This window comes from Callospermophilus lateralis, chromosome 14, assembly GCF_048772815.1.
Source record: "Callospermophilus lateralis isolate mCalLat2 chromosome 14, mCalLat2.hap1, whole genome shotgun sequence".
In the NCBI taxonomy this organism is placed as follows: Eukaryota; Metazoa; Chordata; class Mammalia; order Rodentia; family Sciuridae; genus Callospermophilus; species Callospermophilus lateralis.
In genome coordinates, this window is record NC_135318.1 from 5,487,312 (window position 1) to 5,510,460 (window position 23,149).

General features: G+C 40.1%; 1 protein-coding gene across 8 annotated transcripts in view; it reads right to left on the reverse strand.

Annotated features, from left to right (window-relative positions):
- Nucleotides 1–21,175, reverse strand: part of Kidins220 (kinase D interacting substrate 220) — a 102,759-nt gene extending 81,584 nt beyond the window's left edge. For 4 of the 8 annotated variants that reach the window (XM_076833964.2, XM_076833961.2, XM_076833959.2 and 1 more), the window contains exons 1-6: nt 21,034–21,175; nt 13,161–13,304; nt 5,703–5,801; nt 4,681–4,779; nt 1,807–1,905; nt 1,356–1,454 (exon numbers count right to left, since the gene is read on the reverse strand). In XM_076833964.2, the coding sequence (XP_076690079.1) occupies nt 1,356–1,454; nt 1,807–1,905; nt 4,681–4,779; nt 5,703–5,801; nt 13,161–13,268 (504 nt within the window). In that variant the 5' untranslated portion in view covers nt 13,269–13,304; nt 21,034–21,175. Of the gene's footprint in view, nt 1–1,355; nt 1,458–1,806; nt 1,906–4,680; nt 4,780–5,702; nt 5,802–13,160; nt 13,305–21,033 lie in introns of all 8 variants that reach the window. The other 4 variants (XM_076833963.2, XM_076833960.2, XM_076833958.2 and 1 more) reach the window with 1 other exon arrangement.
- Nucleotides 21,176–23,149: the final 1,974 nt, after the last annotated feature.

Consider the following 23,149-nt stretch of genomic DNA (forward strand, 5'->3'; position numbering starts at 1 on the left):
AGAGGAGGTAATAATATCATTCCTAAGAGAGGGAACAGAATGTGAGACATGCTGTTGTATCTAAAAACAGAGTGTATATAGAAATGAATGGCAAGAGTTTAGCCTAGGAAGACAGACTAAAGCCAAACTGAGACATCTGACTGGGCTTTACCCAGAAGCAGTGAAGCTCTTCAAGAGCAAGGAAGAATAAGAGGATTAGACTAGCATCTATTCAATGTTTGAGAAGAGTGTTAAGGGTTAAAAAAAAAAAAAAAAGGAATAGAACAACAATGTAGGGAGCTTTTCTAGAGATGAGCCAAGCCTCCAGAATTAATAGAAGCTATAGCAGATAAGAAGGAAAGGACACATTGAGAAAGAGCATAGGAGCTCAGGAAACCATGTCATTTGGCTAGCTTACACACAAGGTAGTTGGGGTACAGGTAGCAGGGGAAAAGGGAGAAAGGAGGCACAGCCTATTCCATCCATAATACCAGGGATAGTCTTTAGAATCTTAAGCACAAGAGAGAGAAAATCAAACCTGAATTCTAGAAAGATCATTCCTGCAACAATACAGAGAAAGCAGACAGAACTGAAGGTGGGAGGAACAGTTATAACAGAAAATCTCAAATGATTACAACAGTGAATCTGCTGGGAGCCATCAGCCAAGTAGGTATGACAAATTCCTCGCCAGCTTACTCCCATGCTGTCTAGTGGAAGGACTTCTAAAAGGTGACCTTGATCAAGGACCAGGGCAGGATCCATGTTTAGGGTGTTCCCCCTTTAGAATAGGGCGGTTTAGCATAATAGGAGATTAGGGTGTTCCCCCTTTAGAATAGGGCAGTTTAGCATAATAGGAGATTAGGGTGTTCCCCCTTTAGAATAGGGCGTATCCTGCTGCTGAGTTCCTCTTGAGTGCTTAGGGTCAGACAGTATATTTTTGGAGACAGAAGCCCATGTGGTGTGGATTTGGGCAGAAGAGTGAATTTGGGAGAAGTGGATTTGGGCAGAGAACGTGGATTCCCCCAGAGCGTGTTTGTAGACGGCCGGTGTGAGTTCGGGAATAAAGAATTGCTGTTTGAATCTACAAGCTGTGTGGAGACTCGTGATTTGTGCCCAGCCAGAGACTGCGACATGAATCCATTATCCCTATCTATCTCCCTAAGAATAAGGAATGCAACAAAATAAACATCAAAAGGATATTTAGTAAAAATACATACAAGGGATTCATCCATGAAATATATATATCTATCTAAAAATACAATGATGTACAAAAATATGAGATACATTAGAGCAATTACACTTGAAAATGTTTATAACTTAGATACCTCAAGTGGACATAATACAGACTGGAATCTGGCCACATCCTACCAACTTACCTTATCAGAGCAGTTGACCTTAGCACCATTTTGCAGTAAGATATGCACTATATCTGCATGACCTCTCCCTGCTGCCCAAATGATTGGATAAACACTGTACTGCTGGGATGGACAGATAGATAGGAAGGAGGGAGGGATAGAAAGAAGGAAAAAGAAAAAGGGAGGGAAGGAGGGAGAAAAAGAGAAAATCTTTTAGGTGGATATTCACAAAACACATCTGCTAAGTAAAGTTAATGTTAACATTCGAGCTCTAAGATTTACTTTTATGTTGACAAAAATTGAGAAATAAACTTAGCTTACAAAATTCTTATTTTGTTTAGAAATCACATTCTATATTTAATATGACCTAGAAAAATCTCCATCCACCTGGAAGTCACATGTAAACAGTCTAATGCATCCCTTAAGAAAATTTACCCCTTAGTCACAAATGAGCTTTTTTGTTACTGCTTACCAGACCAGTGACATTTGGATTGGCACCATGAGAAAGAAGCAACTCTACTACTTCAGTACGACCTTTGTAACATGCCCACATGAGAGCAGTCCATCCCCCCTAAAGAAAACAGGAGGAAAAAAAGGGCAGGATAAAACTGGATATTTTCCAAGCATAAAAATACTACTAATAATCAAGGTACTTCTGTGTATATCTTTATGAACCATTGTTTCACGAAGGTAGTACTATGTAATTTTACAATATTTCCAGAAACATACACAATTGTACATGAAATGAGACCAATCTCTTACATTCCCAAATGACTCTAAAGTTTATGCTATATCACAAATATTGAAATGGGGAACATTTTTGTTGGACATTTCCTAATTTCTACATTAATTTTGGTTACTTAAAAATGTTAGAGAATTAATTTCAAGAAACAACACCTAAATTTGTAAAAATCAAGAGACTGTGGTCAATTATAGAAATAGTTTTATATTTCATTAAACTCATTCAGCTTAGTGCCTACAGAAAGAATCCTCCTGAGGGCTGGGGTTGTGGCTCAGTGGTAGAGTGCTTGCCTAGCATGTGTGAGGCACTGGTATATAAGGTAGCTTGTTGTTTTGCAGTAATTTTGGCTACTTAAAAATGTTAGAGAATTAACACACCTCGGCACCACATAAAAACAAATACAGATATTGTGTCAACGGACAACTAAAAATATATATATTAAAAAAAGAAAGAAAGAAAGAAACTTCCCGAGACTTCTTGACAATATATCGTGGAATTCTTTCTGAATCCCACAGGACCCCAATAATCACTCTCCTCTCCTTGCACAAGTCCCAGGACTCTGTCTTCCCTACGTTGGTAGCTACTACCATCTGCCAATCCTTTAATGTTAAGTTGCCACAATAACTACCGAGAGAGACAGGGTCCCCAATTTCCCCAACTCGTGGCATTTTAAAGCCAAAGATCCTTTAAATGTTAAAAATTGTATGATCATTACTTTGGGGAAATAGGAGAAATCAGGAGAACCAAAAAAAGTTTAACAAATCATTCTTTAGAAATCTTATCAAAATTCCTAAATCTTAACTTCCTTGCAGACGTATATAGAAGAATGATAGAGGAGCAAGGCTTTGGAGAAGGCAGAGCTGGACTCAAAACCCACCCACACTGTCTGCTTAGTATTGCTTAGTAGTTCTGTGACTTTGGACAAAGACTCTCCTCTTCCAGCCCCAATTTCCTCAACTATACACTGAAAATAAAAATCAACCTTTAGTTCATGGGATTGTCTGAGAAGTCAATTAAATGATACAGAGGCCATAAAGCACCTAAAAATGACAGTCACAGAACTGGTACCTAATATATTCATCACATGGTAAACTGGTATGGTCCCTTTAATAAAATATTGAGAACAAGATACCTTATATAACAATAAAGTAAGAGCACCACCTTTTACTCTCAGCTGCTATATCCTTCCTTTGCCTAGGCTACTGACATTATTATCTTCTCTCCCTAAACTTCTATTGATTATACTCAAACATCTTTTTGGAAATCGTACAACATAAACATTTCTCTGAATATGTTAGTGAGCTTTCCATCACTGTGACAAAAACAAAAAAACACCTCAGATCTGAGATAAACTCCTTGAGAAGGAAAGGTTAATTTTGGGTTTGTTTTGTTTTTTAGTTATATATGGACACAATACTTTTATTTTACTTGCTTATTTTTATGCGGTGCTGAGGATCGAACCAGTGCTTCTCCTGTGCTAGGTAGTGCTCTACCACTGAGCTACAGCCCTAGCTCGAAAGGTTTATTTTGGCTCCTGTTTTCAAATGTTTCAGTCCACGGTCACCTGGCCCATTGCTTTTGGGCTGTGGCAGTGGAGCACAGCACATCATGGTAGGAGCACACAGCAGAGAGCTGTGGATCTCATGGCAGCAGGAAGCAAAGAGAAAGAAGAAGGGACCAGAATCCCAATGTTCTTTCCAAGGGCACATCTCCAGTGACCTGACAGCCTTCCACTAGGCCCCACCTCTTAAAGGTTCCACCACATCCCTAGGGCCATGGCTGGGAACCAAGCACTTAACACTGCAGTCTTTGAGGGACATTTTAGATACAAAGTATAACAGAATCTTCTTATAAAAGTAAGTATACCACCTATTCTGCTATGTTTTAAGAATACAAGACTAGAGAGAGAAAATCCATACATAAATCATAATATGCTATTAAGTGCAAAATGGGGAAATGCAGTAGTTTTTTTTAAAGCTCAGACCACCTGTACTTCATAAAGCACCATCAGCTAAGTAATAATTGTATTATATGTCAAGGCAGATCATCTCATTCCTTTCTTCTCCTATTAGAATTAACTTTTAAAAAGATTAAGCATTTTACAGAATAACACATTTTACTTTTATGCTTTAACCAGATGCCAAGGTCAAATAAAAGTTAAGTGATAATTAAGGACCTCAGCTTGTTAAACTTGTAATGTGCACAGATAGCAAGCCTGAACAAAATTACATTTTATAAACAAAAGTACAAGTATTATTCTGAAAGTTATAAGTGACAAAAATATTTTTAAAACTCTACAAAGTCCTTCTTAAAGTTGTGTCTAAAGGCAACAATTTTTCAAAAGTTATAAAATATTGACATGTGGAAGAATAAGTTTTTTTAACAATATTTCAGAATTTTAAACTCTGAAATAAACTAAAGATGATGCGTTCTAAAAGAGGGACATTATTATGCTTGGGTTCAAAACACCCTTGAAGGTCCAGTCCCAAATCCTGAAGTCATAATGATATCACCTCACACATAAAAACATAGGACTTCACAAGTATCTGTTATTCCTGATAAGATTTCAGATAATTAAAATCATAATAAAGAAAATGTACATACCATATCACGGTGCTCCAGATTAACCCCACATTTAAGCAGTTCTTCCACAATGTGCACGTGCCCTTCTTTTGATGCAGATATAAGTGCTGTCCAATTATCCTTGAACACATAAAAATAATGGTGGGTTTTAAAACCAAAAATAACGTTCCAAGGTGAGGAAAAACAAATTTGAATGATCATACCAAACTGCCATGATGTGGCTTTAAACTTCTATAAAATAATGCTAAGTTTCTCTTAAGAATTTATCTACCTCTATCACTACTAATGGTGCAGAAATGGTTTCACAAAGCTTGTTCAGTCTTCTCACTGGCCTTCTAATTGCATACGGTGTTTTTTAAAAGGGAGAAAAGATGAGACCACCTAAACCTCAAGGCTAATTCTGTGGCTAGCAATCTTTACTATAAATTGAAATTAAAAAGCCTATAATCAGATCTGAGAGCACATACATAGGCCATTAAATTAGAGTGAGTCCACGTGATGAATACAGAAACTACATAATAAAAAAAAAGCTATCCTTTATTTTTTTAAAAAAAGGATGCAAGTATACTATTTTAACTTTTATTCATGAGAGCAATTTAAATGATCATTCAATTTGAAAAAAATATGTAGCCATGTGACCCTCAAAGTGATTCTAAGAATTAGAGATAATGTAACCTTTTGGAATGATGATTTATCCCCCAGAAGTGACATCAGAAGGGACTACCTCTGACTGTTATCAAATGTGATATTTGCAGTAAAGCATCATTAGGGGATATTTTCTAGGCAGGCATTTAACTGTACGAACATGTGCTCTCTATTCAGCCATCACCATCTATGTAAGAAAAACAAAAAGAACTGACATCCTTCATTTTGAAAACAAACTTTTTTCTCCTAAAATACTCTTTAAAAAACTGATGTAGCACACTAGACAAAGTTAAGATATACCTGAAAGTGCAAATTTAATCAATTACTTTGAAATCATTTCTTAAAACTGAAAAAACACAGTTAAAGGAAAAAAAACCCAAAGAATAAATTATAAATACCAAATCTTCCAAATTGCAGTTAGCTCCATTCTTGATCAATTCTTTCACTATTTCCAGATTGCCTTGCTGAGCAGCTATCATCAGTGGAGTCTGGCCACACTGGAGGATATAAAACACACCGGGATGATATGCTTTCTTTTTTTTTTTTCTTTTATTTTTTTATTGGTTATTCAAAACATTACAAAGATTGCAGAATCACATCGGTTACACATCCACATTTTTACATAATACCATAATAGTAACTGTTGTATTCTGCTACCTTTCCTATCCTCTACTATCCCCCCTCCCCTCCCCTCCCATCTTCTCTCTCTACCCCATCTACTGTAATTCATTTCTCTCCTTATTTTTTTCCCATTCCCCTCACAAACTCTTATATGTAATTTTGTATAACAATGAGGGTCTCCTTCCATTTCCAAGCAGTTTCCCTTTTCTCTCCCTTTCCCTCCCACTTCATGACTCTGCTTAATGTTAATCTTTTCCTCCTGCTCTTCCTCCCTGCTCTGTTCTTGGTTGCTCTCATTATATCAAAGAAGACATTTGGCATTTGTTTTTTAGGGATTGGCTAGCTTCACTTAGCATAATCTGCTCTAGTGCCATCCATTTCCCTGCAAATTCCATGATTTTGTCATTTCTTAGTGCTGCGTAGTACTCCATTGTGTATAAATGCCACATTTTTTTTATCCATTCATCTATTGAGGGGCATCGGGGTTGGTTCCACAGTCTAGCTATTGTGAATTGTGCTGCTATGAACATCGATGTGGCAGTATCCCTGTAGTACGCTCTTTTGAGGTCTTCAGGGAATAGTCCGAGAAGGGCAATAGCTGGGTCAAATGGTGGTTCCATTCCCAGCTTTCCCAGGAACGGGATGATATGCTTTCACTGCAATACTACAGTTAAATTCACCACACTTGTATTTTCATGAAGTATGTTAAGGACCACTTGTTTTTACTATATTTCTTTCATTTAGAAACAGCTTTAAACCTTTAGTTTTTTGTTGTTGTTGTTGCTTTGTTTTTTGTTTTTTGTTTTTTTTGTGCAGTGGGGAGGGCTACTGGGGATTGAACTCAGGGGCACTGAACCACTGAGCCACATCCCCAGCCCTATTTTGTGTTTTATTTAGAGACAGGGTCTCACTGAGTTGCTTAGTGCCTCGTTTTTGCTGAGGCTAGCTTTAAACTCACAATCCTCCTGCCTCAGCTCCTGAGCCACCAGGATTACAGGTGTGCATCACCGTGCCCAGCAGGACATTTACTTTTGGTTTACTGACAATTTAAAAGTCAAAGAGATAATTAAATCAAATTTTTTTCTTTCCATGGTGTTATTAATCTGATTTTGACACTATGAATTCATTCAAACTCAGTAAACATGCATAGCATTAAGATCTGGAAAGTTAATTCCCACAATGCATATAACCAAATATGCATCATTCCAAAAGGCTACATTAACTATTGTAACCAAATACTCTAACAACATAGGAAAAATATGATGTAGAATGAGGTTTTAATCACACTTGTTTTATCTAAAGCAAAACATAAAAGCAACACAAGTGCTACTTATACAATACACATATGTAATTTAAGCCTTTCCTTACAACCTTGACTCATTAAAATAAAGTCTGGGCTAGTTGAGTCAATGTTTCCAGTCTTCCCCAAAGTAAACGCAGTGGGTAGCTCCCTTGGTCCTGGAAACAGGGCAGGGTCCTGCAGCTCGCTCTGGGAAAAGTCACTTTCTCCACTGAAAGTACAGTACAGATTAGGAAATCACCAGATAATTCTAAAGATACTAAAACAAAGGAATAAGAGAAAACTTTACACCAAAACTTAAAAATACTTATTTATGCACCTACTTATGGGATGTGTACTGTGTATCAGCATGGAGGAAAAATCTGTAAATTTTTTTTTAATGCCAATTTGACATCATTTCTTTGCTTCAAACCCTTCAATGTTTCCCCACTGATCTTCTGGATAAGAAGTCACCAAGGCCTACAGAAGCCCTGAATGACAGAGAGACAGGCCTGCCCTGATCCTGGGATTGCCCATTACCATTTAATCCTTGCTTGGCGATACATTTTTATTTGTGTGATTAACAACTGATTTTTGTCTATCTTCCCTAAAGGCTTTATACTCCCTGAGGAAATGTATCTATTTTGTTCATGTGTATAATATTGTACATGGAAAGACAGTGGAATGAATCGAGCATAACTTTCCGATGTTCATATATGAATACACCGAAGTGAACCTCCATATCATATACAACCACAAGAATGCGATCTTAATTAGAATACATACTCCATGTATATATTATATATCAAAATATTCTCTACTGCCGTGTATATCTAAAAAAGAACAAATAAAAAATATATTGAAATGGAATATGAGGGACAGTTGACACCAACCAGGTGCTCCAATTTTTTCAAGTATATAAGTGAGCCAAGCTCTTAAAATTAAGAACAACACAGAAACAAGCAAATGATTATAATAATAACTGTCAAGTACAATTAAATACTGCAAAGATAATACAAATAAAGAGTTTAACACAAATACTGGTACTAATAAATGCAAAAGTAACTCACATTTAAATACAGACATTCTTAGTAAATGATTGATACCAAACTATATATGGCTACCACATCATTCAACTGGAGTCATTAGGGAAGGAGGGGTTATAAATAAACAGATTTTACAGGTGAAAAAGTTAATCCTTTAAACGTTAAATTTGATAATCACCATTCTAAAAAGCAAGTGCACATACTGCTACTTGTTAAACAGATCACCTTAAAGATTATGTTCTGAGTCAGAGTACAGATATCAATTACTATACCACACATGCCTCTGTCAGCTCTAAATTGTTCAGTGTATACTCTACAGCATGCTTTTCCCTTCTAATCTACTCAGATGAAGAGTGAGATATCAAAGTCCCTGGTAAAATACAGAAATTAAAGCTAACAAAATGAATCCAAGACACTAAGAATGCATGAATTTTACATCACCATTTCCAAAACAGTAATAGCAAAGACTCAGAGGTACATTCTGTTTACATTCTGGAGTCACTGCTGCACCTCAGATGGTTCACACAGTTAAAGAGTTTCATGAAACAAGATCTTCAAAAATAATGTAAATGTGCATTAGTACCCAAACACGAAGAAAGATGATATAAACCTTATTTACTAGAATTACATGCCACATGACTTAAATAGTCACAATTTTCTCTTGCAGAAACTCTGAACTGTCTTCCTGTATCCAGAGGAATCACATTTGGCTGGGGTGGCAATGTGCTGGCTAAAAAGTCCCCCTTGTGGCCAGAAATGATCCCATGACTCTGCTCTTTGGCTGTGAGGGGACTAGTTCAGGTGGCTTATATCCTTTTTCTCGTTTCTTGCCCAATATGCAGACAGAATGCTGAAGTTGAGGTGAGTAACTGGGACAATGAGGAGTGGCCAGAAAAGTACAAAAAGCCTGGGTCCTTGAGATGTCCTGAATCCACCACACCAGTCTTGGACTGGCTCCTCTGTTTGTAGCTTGTCATTATCTGAGGACAATAAAACCTTCAATTTTAAACCATTGTCCTGAGAGCTATTAGACACAGTTCAAAGCAAATCTTCACTGGTAAACCTTCGTAGCTACACTATCCAAAAAAGTAAAAGAAATTCAGGAAAGGTTGCCATAAAGTTTTATTATATTCTAAGAGAAGGATAGCTACCTTATAAATTGTCTTAAAACAAAGCCTATCTTTGGACTCTCCTGGTTTCTTAACCAATCCAGTAACTACAGTTGCAGAAATAAGGACTAACTTATTATGTTATGACAACTTCACCATTCCACCTGAAAATGAACCACTGAAGTTCCCTTCCATATCTAAGCCCAGATGCCCCCATCAAACCCTGAACCTAACTCTTTCCAAAAAAGCACAAGATTTCATAATCCACAACCCCCCGTTATGGTTTGAGTGTTCCCTTAAGTTTGCGTGCTGGAAACTATACGAGGAGCCACCTGTGAATTACTTGAGGATCTTCACTTGGTATCCAGCCATGGAGATTTAGGTTTTTCCTTGGAAACTACCCTGGCTCCCCCAGCAGGCATTAGATTGCCCAATGCACATGACCTCTATCTCTGCTCTACTAGGAAGACCCCTCTTGTAGTTCTGGAGTTGGGCATACCCTTTGGGAACTGGACAGCCCACCTCCTATCTTATTTGGCAAAGAATATTCCATGAAAAACCTTTGATGTTCCCCAATATAAAAAAAAAAGCAAGCCAGGGCTCCATTTTGCTTGCCCACTCTTTTTCCAGTGTGGAAGCTAGATCCCTAAGATCGGCAAACCTGTCCCACCCCAGCTTTTTAAAAGTATTTCCTGTGTTCTGTGGTTCTTTCACACTTAGATCTTTAGCCTTTATTTCACAGCCAAACCAGTCCATGAAGAGGAACCCCATTTCCACCGCCTGCGCAGGTCATGGGCAGGAAAACTTAATCCTCAAAGCAACAGTGTTGGGGGGTAATTAGATAATGAGAGCACAACCCACACAAATGGATTGATGCTACCATTGTGAAAGGAATACGTTCCTAATAAAAGGATACAAGAATGAGTTTGGTTCCCTTCCCTCTTCTCTCATTCTCTTTCATGTCATCTCTTACCCATGGAATGGCTACTGTTATGTTGCCTCATCAGATGCCATCTCCTTGATCTTGAACTTCCTAGCCTCCAAAAGCATGAGCAGGGAACTTCTGCTGTTGAGAAATTACCCAGTGTGTGGTATTCTATTCTGAATGCAGCACAGACAGACTAAGGGATCCCTGCTCTACTACACAATGACCTCAAGCCAAGACACCATACACAAAACTGAACACTCAGCCCAAATTCAAAGTCCTAACTGGTACCATCATTTCTTTCAATTTCTCAAAAGCCTACAATGCAGAAACAACCACTATTCCATCATCTTTTTGTTCTTTGTAATTCCTACATTCCAATTTCTACTTAATTTTCTTTAGCAGCTATTTATAAACACATACAGTGTATCTCTTTAAGTCCCATTTCATTTTCCTAACCAGCAGAATAATGTCCAACCTCAACTCTACCTCATGTACAAATGAGAGCTGAAAGTGACTTTGTTCTTTCCAAAAATAAGTCTTTCACTGCTCAAAAAGGGCAAAGATATGCCATCATTGAGAATATTTACAAAGCCAAGAAAATTTATCTAGTTTATCAATAAAGTAGGAAGAAAACAAAGGAGGAGGCTAGAATTTACTGATTATGGCTGATTATATTCTAAGCACAGTTTCAGACTATTTTATCTACATTACTTTATTAAATTGATCTAATATTTAAGAATCCTTTTCAGAAGTAATAATTAAAATACATTACTATGAAGTTACTTAAATACTTTCAAGAACAAAACAGAAGTGAGAAAATTCAAAAAACTTTTAAAAATCTTTAAAAAGATTAAATTTTATAAGCTGTTGGGCAGTGGATGTAGCTCAGTAGTACAGCGCTTGCTTGACATGCAAGAGATCCTGGGTATTATCCCTAGCACTGGTATTATCCCCAGCCCTATTTTGTTATTCTAAATAAACTAATATACACTAATAAAATACTTCTTTAGGTAATTCTTTTATAACAATAATCGCCAAGTTTTAATCTTATCTCTTTATGATAATTCTTGACTATTCATAATCAAAAAGGGTTAACTGGGGCTGGGATGTGGCTCAAGTGGTAGTGCGCTCGCCTGGCATGCGTGTGGCCCGGGTTCGATCCTCAGCATCACGTACAAACAAAGATGTTGTGTCCGCCAAGTACTTAAAAATAAATATTAAAAAATTCTCTCTCCCCCCCTCTCTCTCACTCTTTCTTTAAAAAAAAAAAGGGGGGGGTTAACAAATGTTAACTAACTATATTATATTTTTTTCAACACAAAAACATTGAAAATATAGGCATTATCATTAGATCAAACCCAGGGCCTCATGCATGCTAAGCAAGTGCTACTATTGAGCTGTACCCGCATCCCCATGGAAAGTTGTCCAATATGCAGAGCTTTGGTTTTGCAAGATGTAAACATTCTGGAGATCTGTTGCACAACAAGGTAGAAATACTTATGATGATTCAACTGTATGTTTAAAACTTCAGATGGGCCAGGCGCAATGTCACATGCCTGTAATCCCAGTTATGCTGGAAGCCAAGGTAGGAGAATCTCAAGTTCAAGATCAGTTTGGGCAACTTAGTAAGACCCTGTTTTGAAAATGAATAAAAGGGGCTAGGATACAGCTTAGTGAATGCCTAGCAAGTGCGAGGGCCTACATTCAATCCTTAGTACCACCAAAAAAAGGTTAATAAATAAAATTAAAAATAGTTAAGATGATAAATTTCATATTATGTGGGGTTTTTTACTATAATAAAAAACAAGTATTTTTTACATGTGTATACACAGAAATGCATAAGGACACATATAAATCCAAGTACATACACACATTTTACACATGTATACTTACATTACATTAAAAAATTATTCCTTATTCAGCTTTTCTGCTAACAAAAAAAGCACTATTGAAAATACAGTTCTATGAAATGTTTATTTTCCTGAGGTTTTATAAAATACACACATATTTTGCCAGTTACAAAATTCACACAAAAAGTTTATTCATCTTTAAAACGGCATGCCAAATAATCTTCAGATTGGGCTGTACATGATAAAATAAGATCAACATTTTGTACTCATATCAATAAACAGAAATATCTAATTTGTTAATGTTTATGAATTAATTAAACAATAACACATAACTTATTTAACTCTCTTTTAAAGACATTGCACTTAAAATTCCCCAGTGTGTAGAATGAAAAATTAAGGACAAGAGTTAGGACTCCATTGAAGAAAATATTTTTAAATTCCTAATTTTTGTCTGTTTAGTCTACTTGTAGGAAGAGCAGGTCTATATGCTCTCTAAAGCTTCCTAGAAACACTTTAATTTTCAAAGAATCAAACTTCCTGAATATTGATTATTACATCAGGGTAAAATCAATCAATCATCAACCTTCATTCATTAATTCATTTATATAAGTTAAAATGTAGTCCAAAAACATGGACTACATCGAGTATTTTCAACAATAATGTCACATCATAAGTCCAATAAGACATGGCTGAGAACTGCTATTCCTACTCACTTCTATCCTGAGCATAGTGCCTGCGGGTTAGCCAGGAAATTATCTCTGAAAGAATTTAATTGTAAGGAGGGCATGGTAGCACATGTCTGTAACCCCAGAGACCTGGAAGTCTGAGGCAGAAGGACTGAAAGTTCAAAGCCAGCCTTAGAAACTTAGTGAGGTCCCAAGTAATCTAGCGAGATTCTGTCCGAAAATAAAAAATAAGAGGGATTATGATGAGGCTCAGTGGTTAAGTACCCCTGGGTTCAATATCCAGTAACAAAAATAAAAAACAAAAACAAAGAACTTAATTATAGAAATGTGGCCTTACCTCATTTCTCTCATCTACATCTTTGCATTTTTCAAGAAGAGCTTTCAAAGCAGGAATGTTTTCTTCTTCCACATAATTTATTACACTCTGTGATATCAGAACTGACATTTTCACAGAAAGCTGTAGTTATCTTTATTTCAATACCTGTTAGAAGTAAATTAGACAAAAGATGTATAATTTGTGGTAAGGGAAAAAACTAAGTTCTTATGAAAATATTATCAGTCTTAACCAAGTGGCAAGAAGAAAAACAAGGCCCCATAGCTGAGCAATTAAAATGCTGTCATGATGTCTTTTCCCAAGACTCACACTTTTCTCAAACTTAATCATTCAAACCTCAAATTCCAGATACATCCCCCAAACCCTCACCATCAACTCAAATACAAAGACATGATTCACTGCTCCTCTTATTGTCTGTATCTCAGTACATGGCAGCTCCAGTTCCATTCTTCCAAGGCCAAAAATCTTTGAATTGTACATGACTTCTCTTCCTCTTATACCCTACATTCAATATATTACCTACATGTTTTATAGGTAGAGCAAATATTTCACATTTGATTATCACACTACCACACTACCTCCATCACTACCACACTGGACAACCACCCTGACCTCAGCTGAACAAGCACAGCTTCCTTCCCTTGCTTCTGCTCTGCCTGCCCTTCCCACTATCCACCACAACTTACTTACAGTGATTGTCTGAGAACATAAGCTGGACCAGAGCTACTAAAGGCTGAAGGAATGTGGGGGTGGTCAGGAAAAGGAGCTGTTGGTCCAAGAATGCAAAGGGCTAGTTAGATAGGAGAAAGAAGTGTCATTAATCTATTGCATAGCATGGGGATTGTAGTTAATAATAACGTGTATTTCAAAATTGCTAGAAGAGTGAATTTTAAATGTTCTCACCCCAAAGTAATGATAAGAATGTGAGCCTGATGTGATCACTCCACAATGTATAAATATGCATGGAAATATCACACTGTATCTTTCTTCCCCCGGCCCTCTCTCTCTCTCTCTCTCTCTCTCTCTCACACACACACACACACACACACACACACAATTAGTATTTATCAACCAAAAATTTTAAAAACCTTAAACATGTATCCGAATCATCTGGAAAGCTTAGAGCACAGATTTCTGGGCTGCATCCTCAGAGGTCCTGACCCCACAGTTCTGGTCCTTGAATCTGCATCTTTAACTCCCAGGTAATGCTATCACTGCCAACTAAAGAACCACACTGGGGGCAGCACTGAATCAAGAGGGCATCCTCAATGGCTTCTCAAAGCACTCAAAGATCATTTTCATCTGGCAGAGGACTCTAGGTGGCACAACCTCTTATCTCTCTAATACTGCTGATCTCATCTCCTCTCACATTCTCTTGGTCACTTCACTGCATGACATCCAAGCACTGTCCCCCAGGTCTCTGCACTATACTTCTGTCTGCCTAAACTCTTTTTCTACAAGACATGCACAAGGCTTGCCCCTCATCTCATAAGATCAGAAAACACAATGTGATGTGGGATATAGGAGAAATAACCTTCCACTGCTCCACCATGGCCCTGCACTCCCACCCCCTTGTCCTGCTTTATTATTCTCCATCACTTTCCACCATCTGTTTACTATCTGTCCACCTCCACTAGAATGTAAGTTTCAACGGAATGGGAACTTCATTATATTCAACTGGACATTCAAGTGCAAATAAACAACCCTTAACCCATACTTTGTACCATAAACACTGCTATCTCAAAACCGGGAGTTGCCCTCACCCCATTCTGGGTCTGTTTCTGCTCAGTTAGCTCCTTCCATTTACAACTCCACCCTCATAAACCCCCTACCAAAGCAACCATCTGTCTCTTCACAGCTGCACAGCTACCATTCTCTATCTAGTTTACCTCCTAAGTAAGGAGATGAGGCAGTCCCACTCTCAGTGCCTCCATTTAGGGCTTTATCATCTACCCTCATTGGACTCCTATGGATGCAAGGGGAAAAGTAATCTAGTTTAAACCAAAACAGATAAATGTACTTCAGGGATACTAGTTTACTTCCCACAACCAGACAATGGAAAAGGTACGAGTTACTGGACCTGAGTGCCAGTGGCCTTCTCGTCTTTATTGGTTTCGTCTATTTTCATCCTAGACCAACTTCTCCATTAATGGGAACATGGCTTCTCACAGCTATTTAGCCTCAAATCAAACAGCTTCTAACACTAGAGAAAGCAGTTATGCTTTGTTACCAGACCCAAAGTCTTAGGAATAAAGGTCTGACTGCCAGGTGTAATAGTACACACCTGTAATCCCAGCTACTTAGGAAGCTGAGGCAAAAGGATCACTTGAGCCCAGGAGTTCAAGGCCATCCTGGTCAACACAATGAGATGCCATCTCAAAAAAATAAGATTTTTTTTTAAGGGGGTAGGAAGGCCTGAGAACCCAGACTGAGTTAGTTGCCAGCCCAAGACCAAACAACAATAGACACAAGGTCGGGAGGGAGTTATGAGCTCATACAGTACTGACACTGTTTCTAGAAAAGAGGAAACCATCAGCATCTAGGCATCCATCCTAAAAATGTCTAAAACACATCTCTCACCTAGTTCATGCCCCTCTCACCAGTCCTGCTCTCTTCAACTTGGTACCCTGAAGCAAGAGCCATCTACTGTCGTGAGCAGTAAATAAATCACGGCTTTAAACTATATAAGCATGGATAGTGAGACGAAGCTTCTAGGAACCCTTCAGTGTGAGAGTGCCTAGAGGAAAACCATTTGCAAGGTGACTCCTGTTGACAGGGAGAATTCCGTGCATTCATACCTATATAAATAAACACACAAACAGGGTGTGCTGGCACATGCTTGTGATCCCTGCAGCTGAGGAGGCTGAGGTAAGAGGATCACAAGTTCAGAGCCAGCCTCGACAAAAGCAAGCTGCTAAGCAACTCAGCAATACCCTGTCTCTAAATTAAAAAATAGGGCTGGGATGTGGTTCAATGGTCAAGTACCCCTGAGTTCAACCCCTGGTACTCCCCCAAAAATATTTTTTAAAAAAACAAATACATACACAGACTCTCACGCTGTTTGTTAGAGCCACTCCATTGGAGTTGGTTCACCCACTGAGCACTGTTTTCACTCACAATTGAGTCTTTATCTTTATTTTTATAATTTTTTTCTCCTCCAGTCAGTTATATAGACTGTGCATCACCTTTGGATACTTAAAACATTTTTTAAAAAAATATTTATTTTTTTAGTTGTAGTTGGACACAATACCTTTATTCCATTAATTTATTTTTATGTGGTGCTGAGGAACGAACATAGGGCCCTGCCCATGCTAGGCGAGCTCTCTACCGCTGAGCCACAATCTCAGCCCCTTAAAACATTTTTTAAAAGGTTATTTCCAGGCTGGGGGGTGTACTTCAGAGGTACAGCACTTGATCAGCACACACAAGGCCCTGAGTTTGAACCCCATCACCACTAAAAAAGGTTATCACTTTTATCCTTGCTTTAAACTAAGATTACACAAAAGTATTAATAAAACACCTTTTTAAATCTTTTATATTGAATTTGCTTTGCCATAACTCCCCAAAGGATGTCCTTTGAACTAATCTCTTATGGAAAAATGACCTATTTTGACATATAATTATGTGAAAATGTATACAACTCACACAGTTCAGGTGCTTCTGAACTTGTGAAGTTCTATCAACAGTCCATTGGCAGCCTAAAATCTGCAAGACCCTATGTTATGGATTCTGACTGACAAGCTGGATAAGACATTATTCCTGCCTATGAAGGGTCAAGTCTCTTTAAAGAAGGAGGGCACAGGGAAGGGTAACGGGAAGAGAACAATTCCTGGAAATAAAGTTGGCAAAACATTCGTAGTTGTTAAGAGTGTCATGAACACTCATGACATCATTCTCTCCTTTGTGTACTTTGAGGGAAAAAATAATATAGGAGGCTTTGCGGACCATCAACATTATAAGCTTTGAAATCTGGTAATCTCTGCATTCCTCCATTCTTTCCTTCCATATTATTATAAGTTTCCTGATAGTAGGAACTTCACAAGTTCAGAAGCACCTTAAACACTTCCTTGCACATATTAACTGATATATGGATGCTGAACTGAATTTGATCAAATCACATAAATACATTTATGTTTAATAGGAGAAAAGAGTTTGTCAAAACTGTAGGCAACAAAATGACTCCCATCATCCAGACTTCTAACAATAAGTGAAGCAGGTTTGCTTCCAAGTGTACCCAGTAAATCAGATTATGTTCTCAAAGGTCAAATCTCCCTATCCTTCCCTCAGAGGCTTCACTTCTGGTCAGTCCCACTTTCTCCCACTTGAAGCAAGCTCTATTCTTAGCTATCTTAGAATAAAAACCCTTGGGGCTGGGGCTGGGACTCAGTGGTGGAGCTTGCCTAGCATGTGTGAGGCACTGGGTTCAATTCTCAGTACCGCATATCAATAAATAAAATAAAGATCCACTGACAACTAAAAAAATAAAAAAACCTCAAGCCCACATTCATACTCCTCTTGTCATTCCCAGAAATCCCATCAGTTTCAAGTCATTCTCCCCTTTACCTTCACTAGCACCTGACTTGGGCCCAACTAATCTCTATACAGTCTTCAACTTTCAATTTCAAAGTCAATTCCACAGTGAGACTTTCCTGTCAAGGTCCTACCCCTCCAGAGCAAGGTGAGGGCCTCCTCCTCCTCCTCCAACATTTGCTCAGTGCCTGACACATTGCCTGAAACATACAATAGGGTCAACAGACCTTAGGTGATCAAAGAAAGCCCAGAGGGCAGTCTTATCTGTTTTACAAGTATTATTGGGCAGCATTATGTTCAAGACCATGCTAGCCTGCAGTAGATTGCAATCGTTCCCTCAATAAGGTTACAGTACACCCTAAGACATCTTCAGGAAAACAGCATCACTTTAGTTTTTCATTTTACAGATGACAAAAAAAGGTTTGCAAAATAAGTACTGTGCCTAACATGATACAAATAGCAAGTGGTAGAGAAACTAGATAAACCCAAGCTGTAATTCAAAGTAAAACAGTGCTCTGAGAGTTCTGAGAAATTTCTGCTCCAGCTGGGAATCATGGAAGCATCATGATTCTGTGTAGATACCTGAAGAACCAGCAGGTCCACTAGGTGGGAAATGAACAAAGGGCACGCCAAGCAAAGGGAAAAGGCTGAAAACAGAAATCGAGGGTGTAGATGAGTGGTTATGTGCTGTCTGCCCAGGATATGATGAATGATAGGACTGGGATGTATAAGTGTGAAGTGAGAGCCAACGCCAGAAAGTTGAGGTGGGTTAGATCTGTCATCTCTTCAATGATAAAAGGCTGTCTAACCCTAGAACCTATTACAGGTCTAGAACAAACAGAAACTTAATAGAGAATTATCAAACTGAGTAACTGCAGAGGTATACTAAAGATGTATCTTCTTTGCCCTCCCACATCCCTTGCTATCCTCAACAGCTACCTTCAGCCACAACCAGGGATGGGTATACAATCACTACAAGTGATGTTCAAAAAGATAAGTTGGGCCAACGTAGAATTGGAATTCAAAACTATGCCAGTTATTAGGGACCATGTATAAAATAATGCATTTGGGGCCAGGCACGGTGGCTGGCACACACCTGTAATCCCAGCGGTTTAGGAGGCTGAGGCAGGAGGATCTGGAAGCCATCAACAACAAAAGCAAGGCACTAAGCAACTCAGTGAGACTCTGTCTCTAAATAAAATACAAAATAGGGGTGGGGATGTGGCTCAGTGGTCAAGTGCCCCTGAGTTCAACCCCTGGCACCCCCTCCCCACCCCCCCCAAAGAAAAGAAGAAGAAGAATGCAACTTGGGGCTGGGGTTGTGATAGAGCCCTTGCCTAGCATGTGTGAGGTACTGGGTTCAATTCTCAGCACTTGTATAAATAAATAAAAAAATAAATAAAGGTCCGTCGACAACTAATAAAAATATTTTTTAAAAGGCAATTTTGTGCCAATCAGCAGAGAGAGAACTCAACAGCTATGAATAATCAAACGAACTTCTCCTTAGTAAGAGAACAAATGTGGCCCCCAAGAAAGATGCAGAAGATTAAATTGCCTGGGATCCTGACTTCCCACATGGTCTTGAATGTCTCAATTTCCCCGAGGTTTCTGTTCCTTGCCTTCTATATACCTCTACTACAGTAGCTTATGAGTAGACAATCTGACAGTTCTTGAGCAAAAGCACAAAGAGAAGAATGACACACTCATATGCAATCCTATAAAAATTAAACCTCCTAGCAGCTCAGACTAGAAAAACACACACACACACACACAAAAAAAAATAGAACTCTAGGACCAGTCAGGGATCCACCAAAATAGGCCACAGCAGAAGGATTGGGCAGTGGGAATGGAGAAGATATTAGCTTGATCAATATAAAATCCCCAATATTTGACCTCTTTGATCCACCAAAATATATAGAAGAGATATTCTGAATGAAAAAAATAAGTAAAAGAAAGCATATGGCTGGAGAAGAAAAGAAAGGGTCAGAGATGACTAGATGGCACATGCGCATGACTAGAGGTTGGTTTTGCTCTTAATGAAAAAAGAGCAGCCAGGAAAAAGAGGAGACCTACCTCTGCATGGTTATGCTGGCTTCCTCTCTACCTCCCCAGCTTGATGAAGGAAGCTGTGTGGTGCTAAAGGTGAACAGCTCTAAAAAGGTTGGGTTGAAAAAATCCATCCAGTGTTTGGAAAAAACAGACTTAGAAATCAATCACACAGTGTGTAGAAAAGGATTCTCAAACTGGTGTGCACTAAAATTATCTGTGAAGCTTGTCAAATACTATTCACTGTCTCCTTCCCCACAGAATCCCATTTAGTAGGTCAGTGGTAGGCCCAGAAACTAATATTTAAACAAGCACCCCAAAATAATTCTGATTAAGTAGCCCACTCTGGCAAAGATAGAGAACAAAGAATACACTTTGACGCAGCAGTCTATCAACCGAGACTTCACTCCAAATAACCTACAGATGTCTGGTTCTCAGTGTTGCCAAAATGTGGGCAGGGACTTATCTACTAGAATCTCCCCAAGAGGTGACTCTTGAGCCACACCCCACGTCAAATGAATAATAATCTCTGAAAGGCTAAGAGAGCTGCATTTTAACAATCCCTCTAGGGAGCAGAGATGGCTCCACAGTTATTAATAAATACTTTTAATTTTATTAAATCTTTTCTATATGTCAAAACAACCTCAAAGAATAAAAACCCCAAAATCGCTGGCTGACAAATCTTGGACGCCTGATAATCAATGGCTTGCTGGTAGTTTGCGAGGCGTTTAAAAGCCTGCACAAGACAATGGAGCAATGGAGCCCGGAATAAAGCAGAGGAGAAAATAACACCACCTCGCAAAGGAATCCTAGGAAAAGAAACCTAGACCGTCTTCCTTAGCTGCACCTGCTACAGGAATCCTCGAGGGAGTGGGTAAGCTAGCATCTGCTCCGCAGAACCGTTTTCCTAACACCTTTCACCTCCGCACCCTGGAAGACTGACCCACCCAGTCCGGAGACCTTTCCCGCGTCCAGCCAGCGGTCACTCGCCCTGAAAGCCGCACCGAAGCGCCCTGCCCAGCCTCGCTCGCCCAGCACCTTGCCCCCTCCCCTTCCCGCGCGGCTCGCCCCTTCCCCGCGGCCTGGACACCGCCCTCCCCGAGCGGCTAGCCCCTTCCCCGCGGCCTGGACACCGGCCTCCCCGCACGGCTCGCCCCTTCCCCGCGGCCTGGACACCGCCCTCCCCGCTCGGCTCGCCCCTTCCCCGCGGCCCGGACACCGCCCTCCCCGAGCGGCTCGCCCCTTCCCTGCGGCCTGCGCACCCCTCCACCGCGCTGGCCCCGAGACGGCCCACACTGACCGTCTCACAACGTGGCCTGAGAACTGCGCCCTCAGCTCGGAAGAACCCGTCCGCTGGGCCGCCGGCGGTGTCAGAGGACGAAGGAGAAAAAGACTGCGGCTTTAGACGCGTCGCCCTCACCACACCCGGCGGCCATTTTCCGTCTGCCCCTGAACTGACAGATCACGTGGCTGGAACCCGGGCGGAGCCTTGGGTGGTCACGCCCCCGGGGCGTGGCGGGAGGAGCCCGGCGGAGGCGGGGCTGGAGGGGCCGGCGCGGCCGAGCGCGAGGTGACTGCCCTCGGCGCTGGCTCTCTGGTCTCCAAATGGGCGTACTTTTGACAACTGCCCAAGCCACATTTTTTCACTGTAAATGTTTCTCTTCCTATTATAGTTAATTTATAAGCCCTATCTTCCCTTTTAGTCAAGATTATTCAGAAAAATAAACGATTAAACTTCCAATGACAATGCAAATGGAGACCCGCTCTATTCCTCCCGAGTCCAGAAGGCAGATCTCTGTTCTGCGGATCTGCCAGAGGCACACAGCCTCCTTGCCCCCACCCCAACCCCCGCCTCCTCCATCCTCCTGGCCCTGCAGCTCCCGCCCCCATCCTCCCTTCCATTTTCTGTTGCTCGGGAGTCTGCAAAAGGTACTTGTGACTGTCCAGAGACCAAATGTGATGGACAGCTTTCCATCCATGGAAAACTGGATGCGACTCCCTTCTACAAATATTCCCTTCGTTGTATTTACTAATTCTCCTAGTTTTCCTCCCATTCTTCTGGCTGCTCCTTCTCAGACTCCACCTCCTTAACCTTGTGAACAAGCTGAACTCATCACCTTGATACTGCCCGTTATCAGTGGCAAGTCCTGCTTCTCCGTGTGTCGAAGTTTGAACATTAGAGAAGTACCCCGAGGCAAGCATATGAAGCAGGGTTTATTGAAAAAGGGATGACATAGACTTCTCCAGCGAGGGAGAAGGGGGCCCTAGCTGGTATCATGGTACCCCAAGAAGCGAGGTGTTCTGCCCTTTTTATCTGTCCTAGGATTCCTTTGTTCTCCTGCTTTTCCTCCTTATCTCTTTCCTTTAGGCCCAGGGATGGCCAAAAGGTGGGAAATAGGTGGGCTGAAGGGGGAAGGGCAGGATGGAGTAGACAAGGACACATTAAGCTGTAGAGAGGGAAAATTCCTGGGACAGGTTACCTTGGCAACAGGTTGGAGCAGGGGCAGGTTCTTGATAAGATCCCTCAGGGACAGTCTCTGACTTCCCAGACTCACTCAAAATTGGCCTCCTTGACGGACCTGACTTGATTTACCTATCTACTGCCTGTCTAACTCTGGCTTCAACCTTCCCCACCCAGAGTGATCTGTCTCTGGTGTGGCTAGTCTCAGGTGACCTGGCTCCCTACCCAACAAAGAAGACAGAAAGTTTGAGGTCATTTTACATACTGGCTCCCATATTATCTAATCGGATCACCCCTGACTAGGAACATTCATCCTCTCTGATATATTTAAAGGTGCCCAAAGCAACACACACTCCAGGACTACCCTATCCCCAAATTCTCTCCTGTGTTCATGGTGGCATTACTCACTATTTCTCCAAGAGCTTGCTAGGTCACTTCCTTTAAAGCTCTTGTAGCTTTCCACTTCTTTAAAGTTAGTTCCCAATGGTACTTTGTTTGCAAGACTCTCTGTGGGTCACCCCCACTCTGAGGTTGCTCCATCCTTAGATTCCAGGGCGCCATCAACTCCCCTCACCTAGTTTAGAATGGTGTCTGACCTCAGCAAGCCACCATAGAAGAAGCTATACATTTTAGCTCTTTATTATATGCTGTTGGAGTATTCTCTTATTGTTTCAGGAGGGTCACACCAGCTTCTGAGGAAGCCACACTCCTTTTTGGCTTTTCTCATGAGTGGCCAGGTCGACACATTGGTGGAATATCAATCAGAATCATCTGTGGATTTTTTTTTTTTTTTTTTTTTTTTTTTTTTTGTACCAGAGCATGAACCCAGGGGCATTTAACACAAGGGCTGGCCACATTCCCAGTCCTTTTTATTTTTGAGACAGAGCTTCACTAAGTTGCTGAGTCTGGCTTTGAACGTGCAATTCTCTTGTCTCAGCTTCCCAAGTCATTGGGA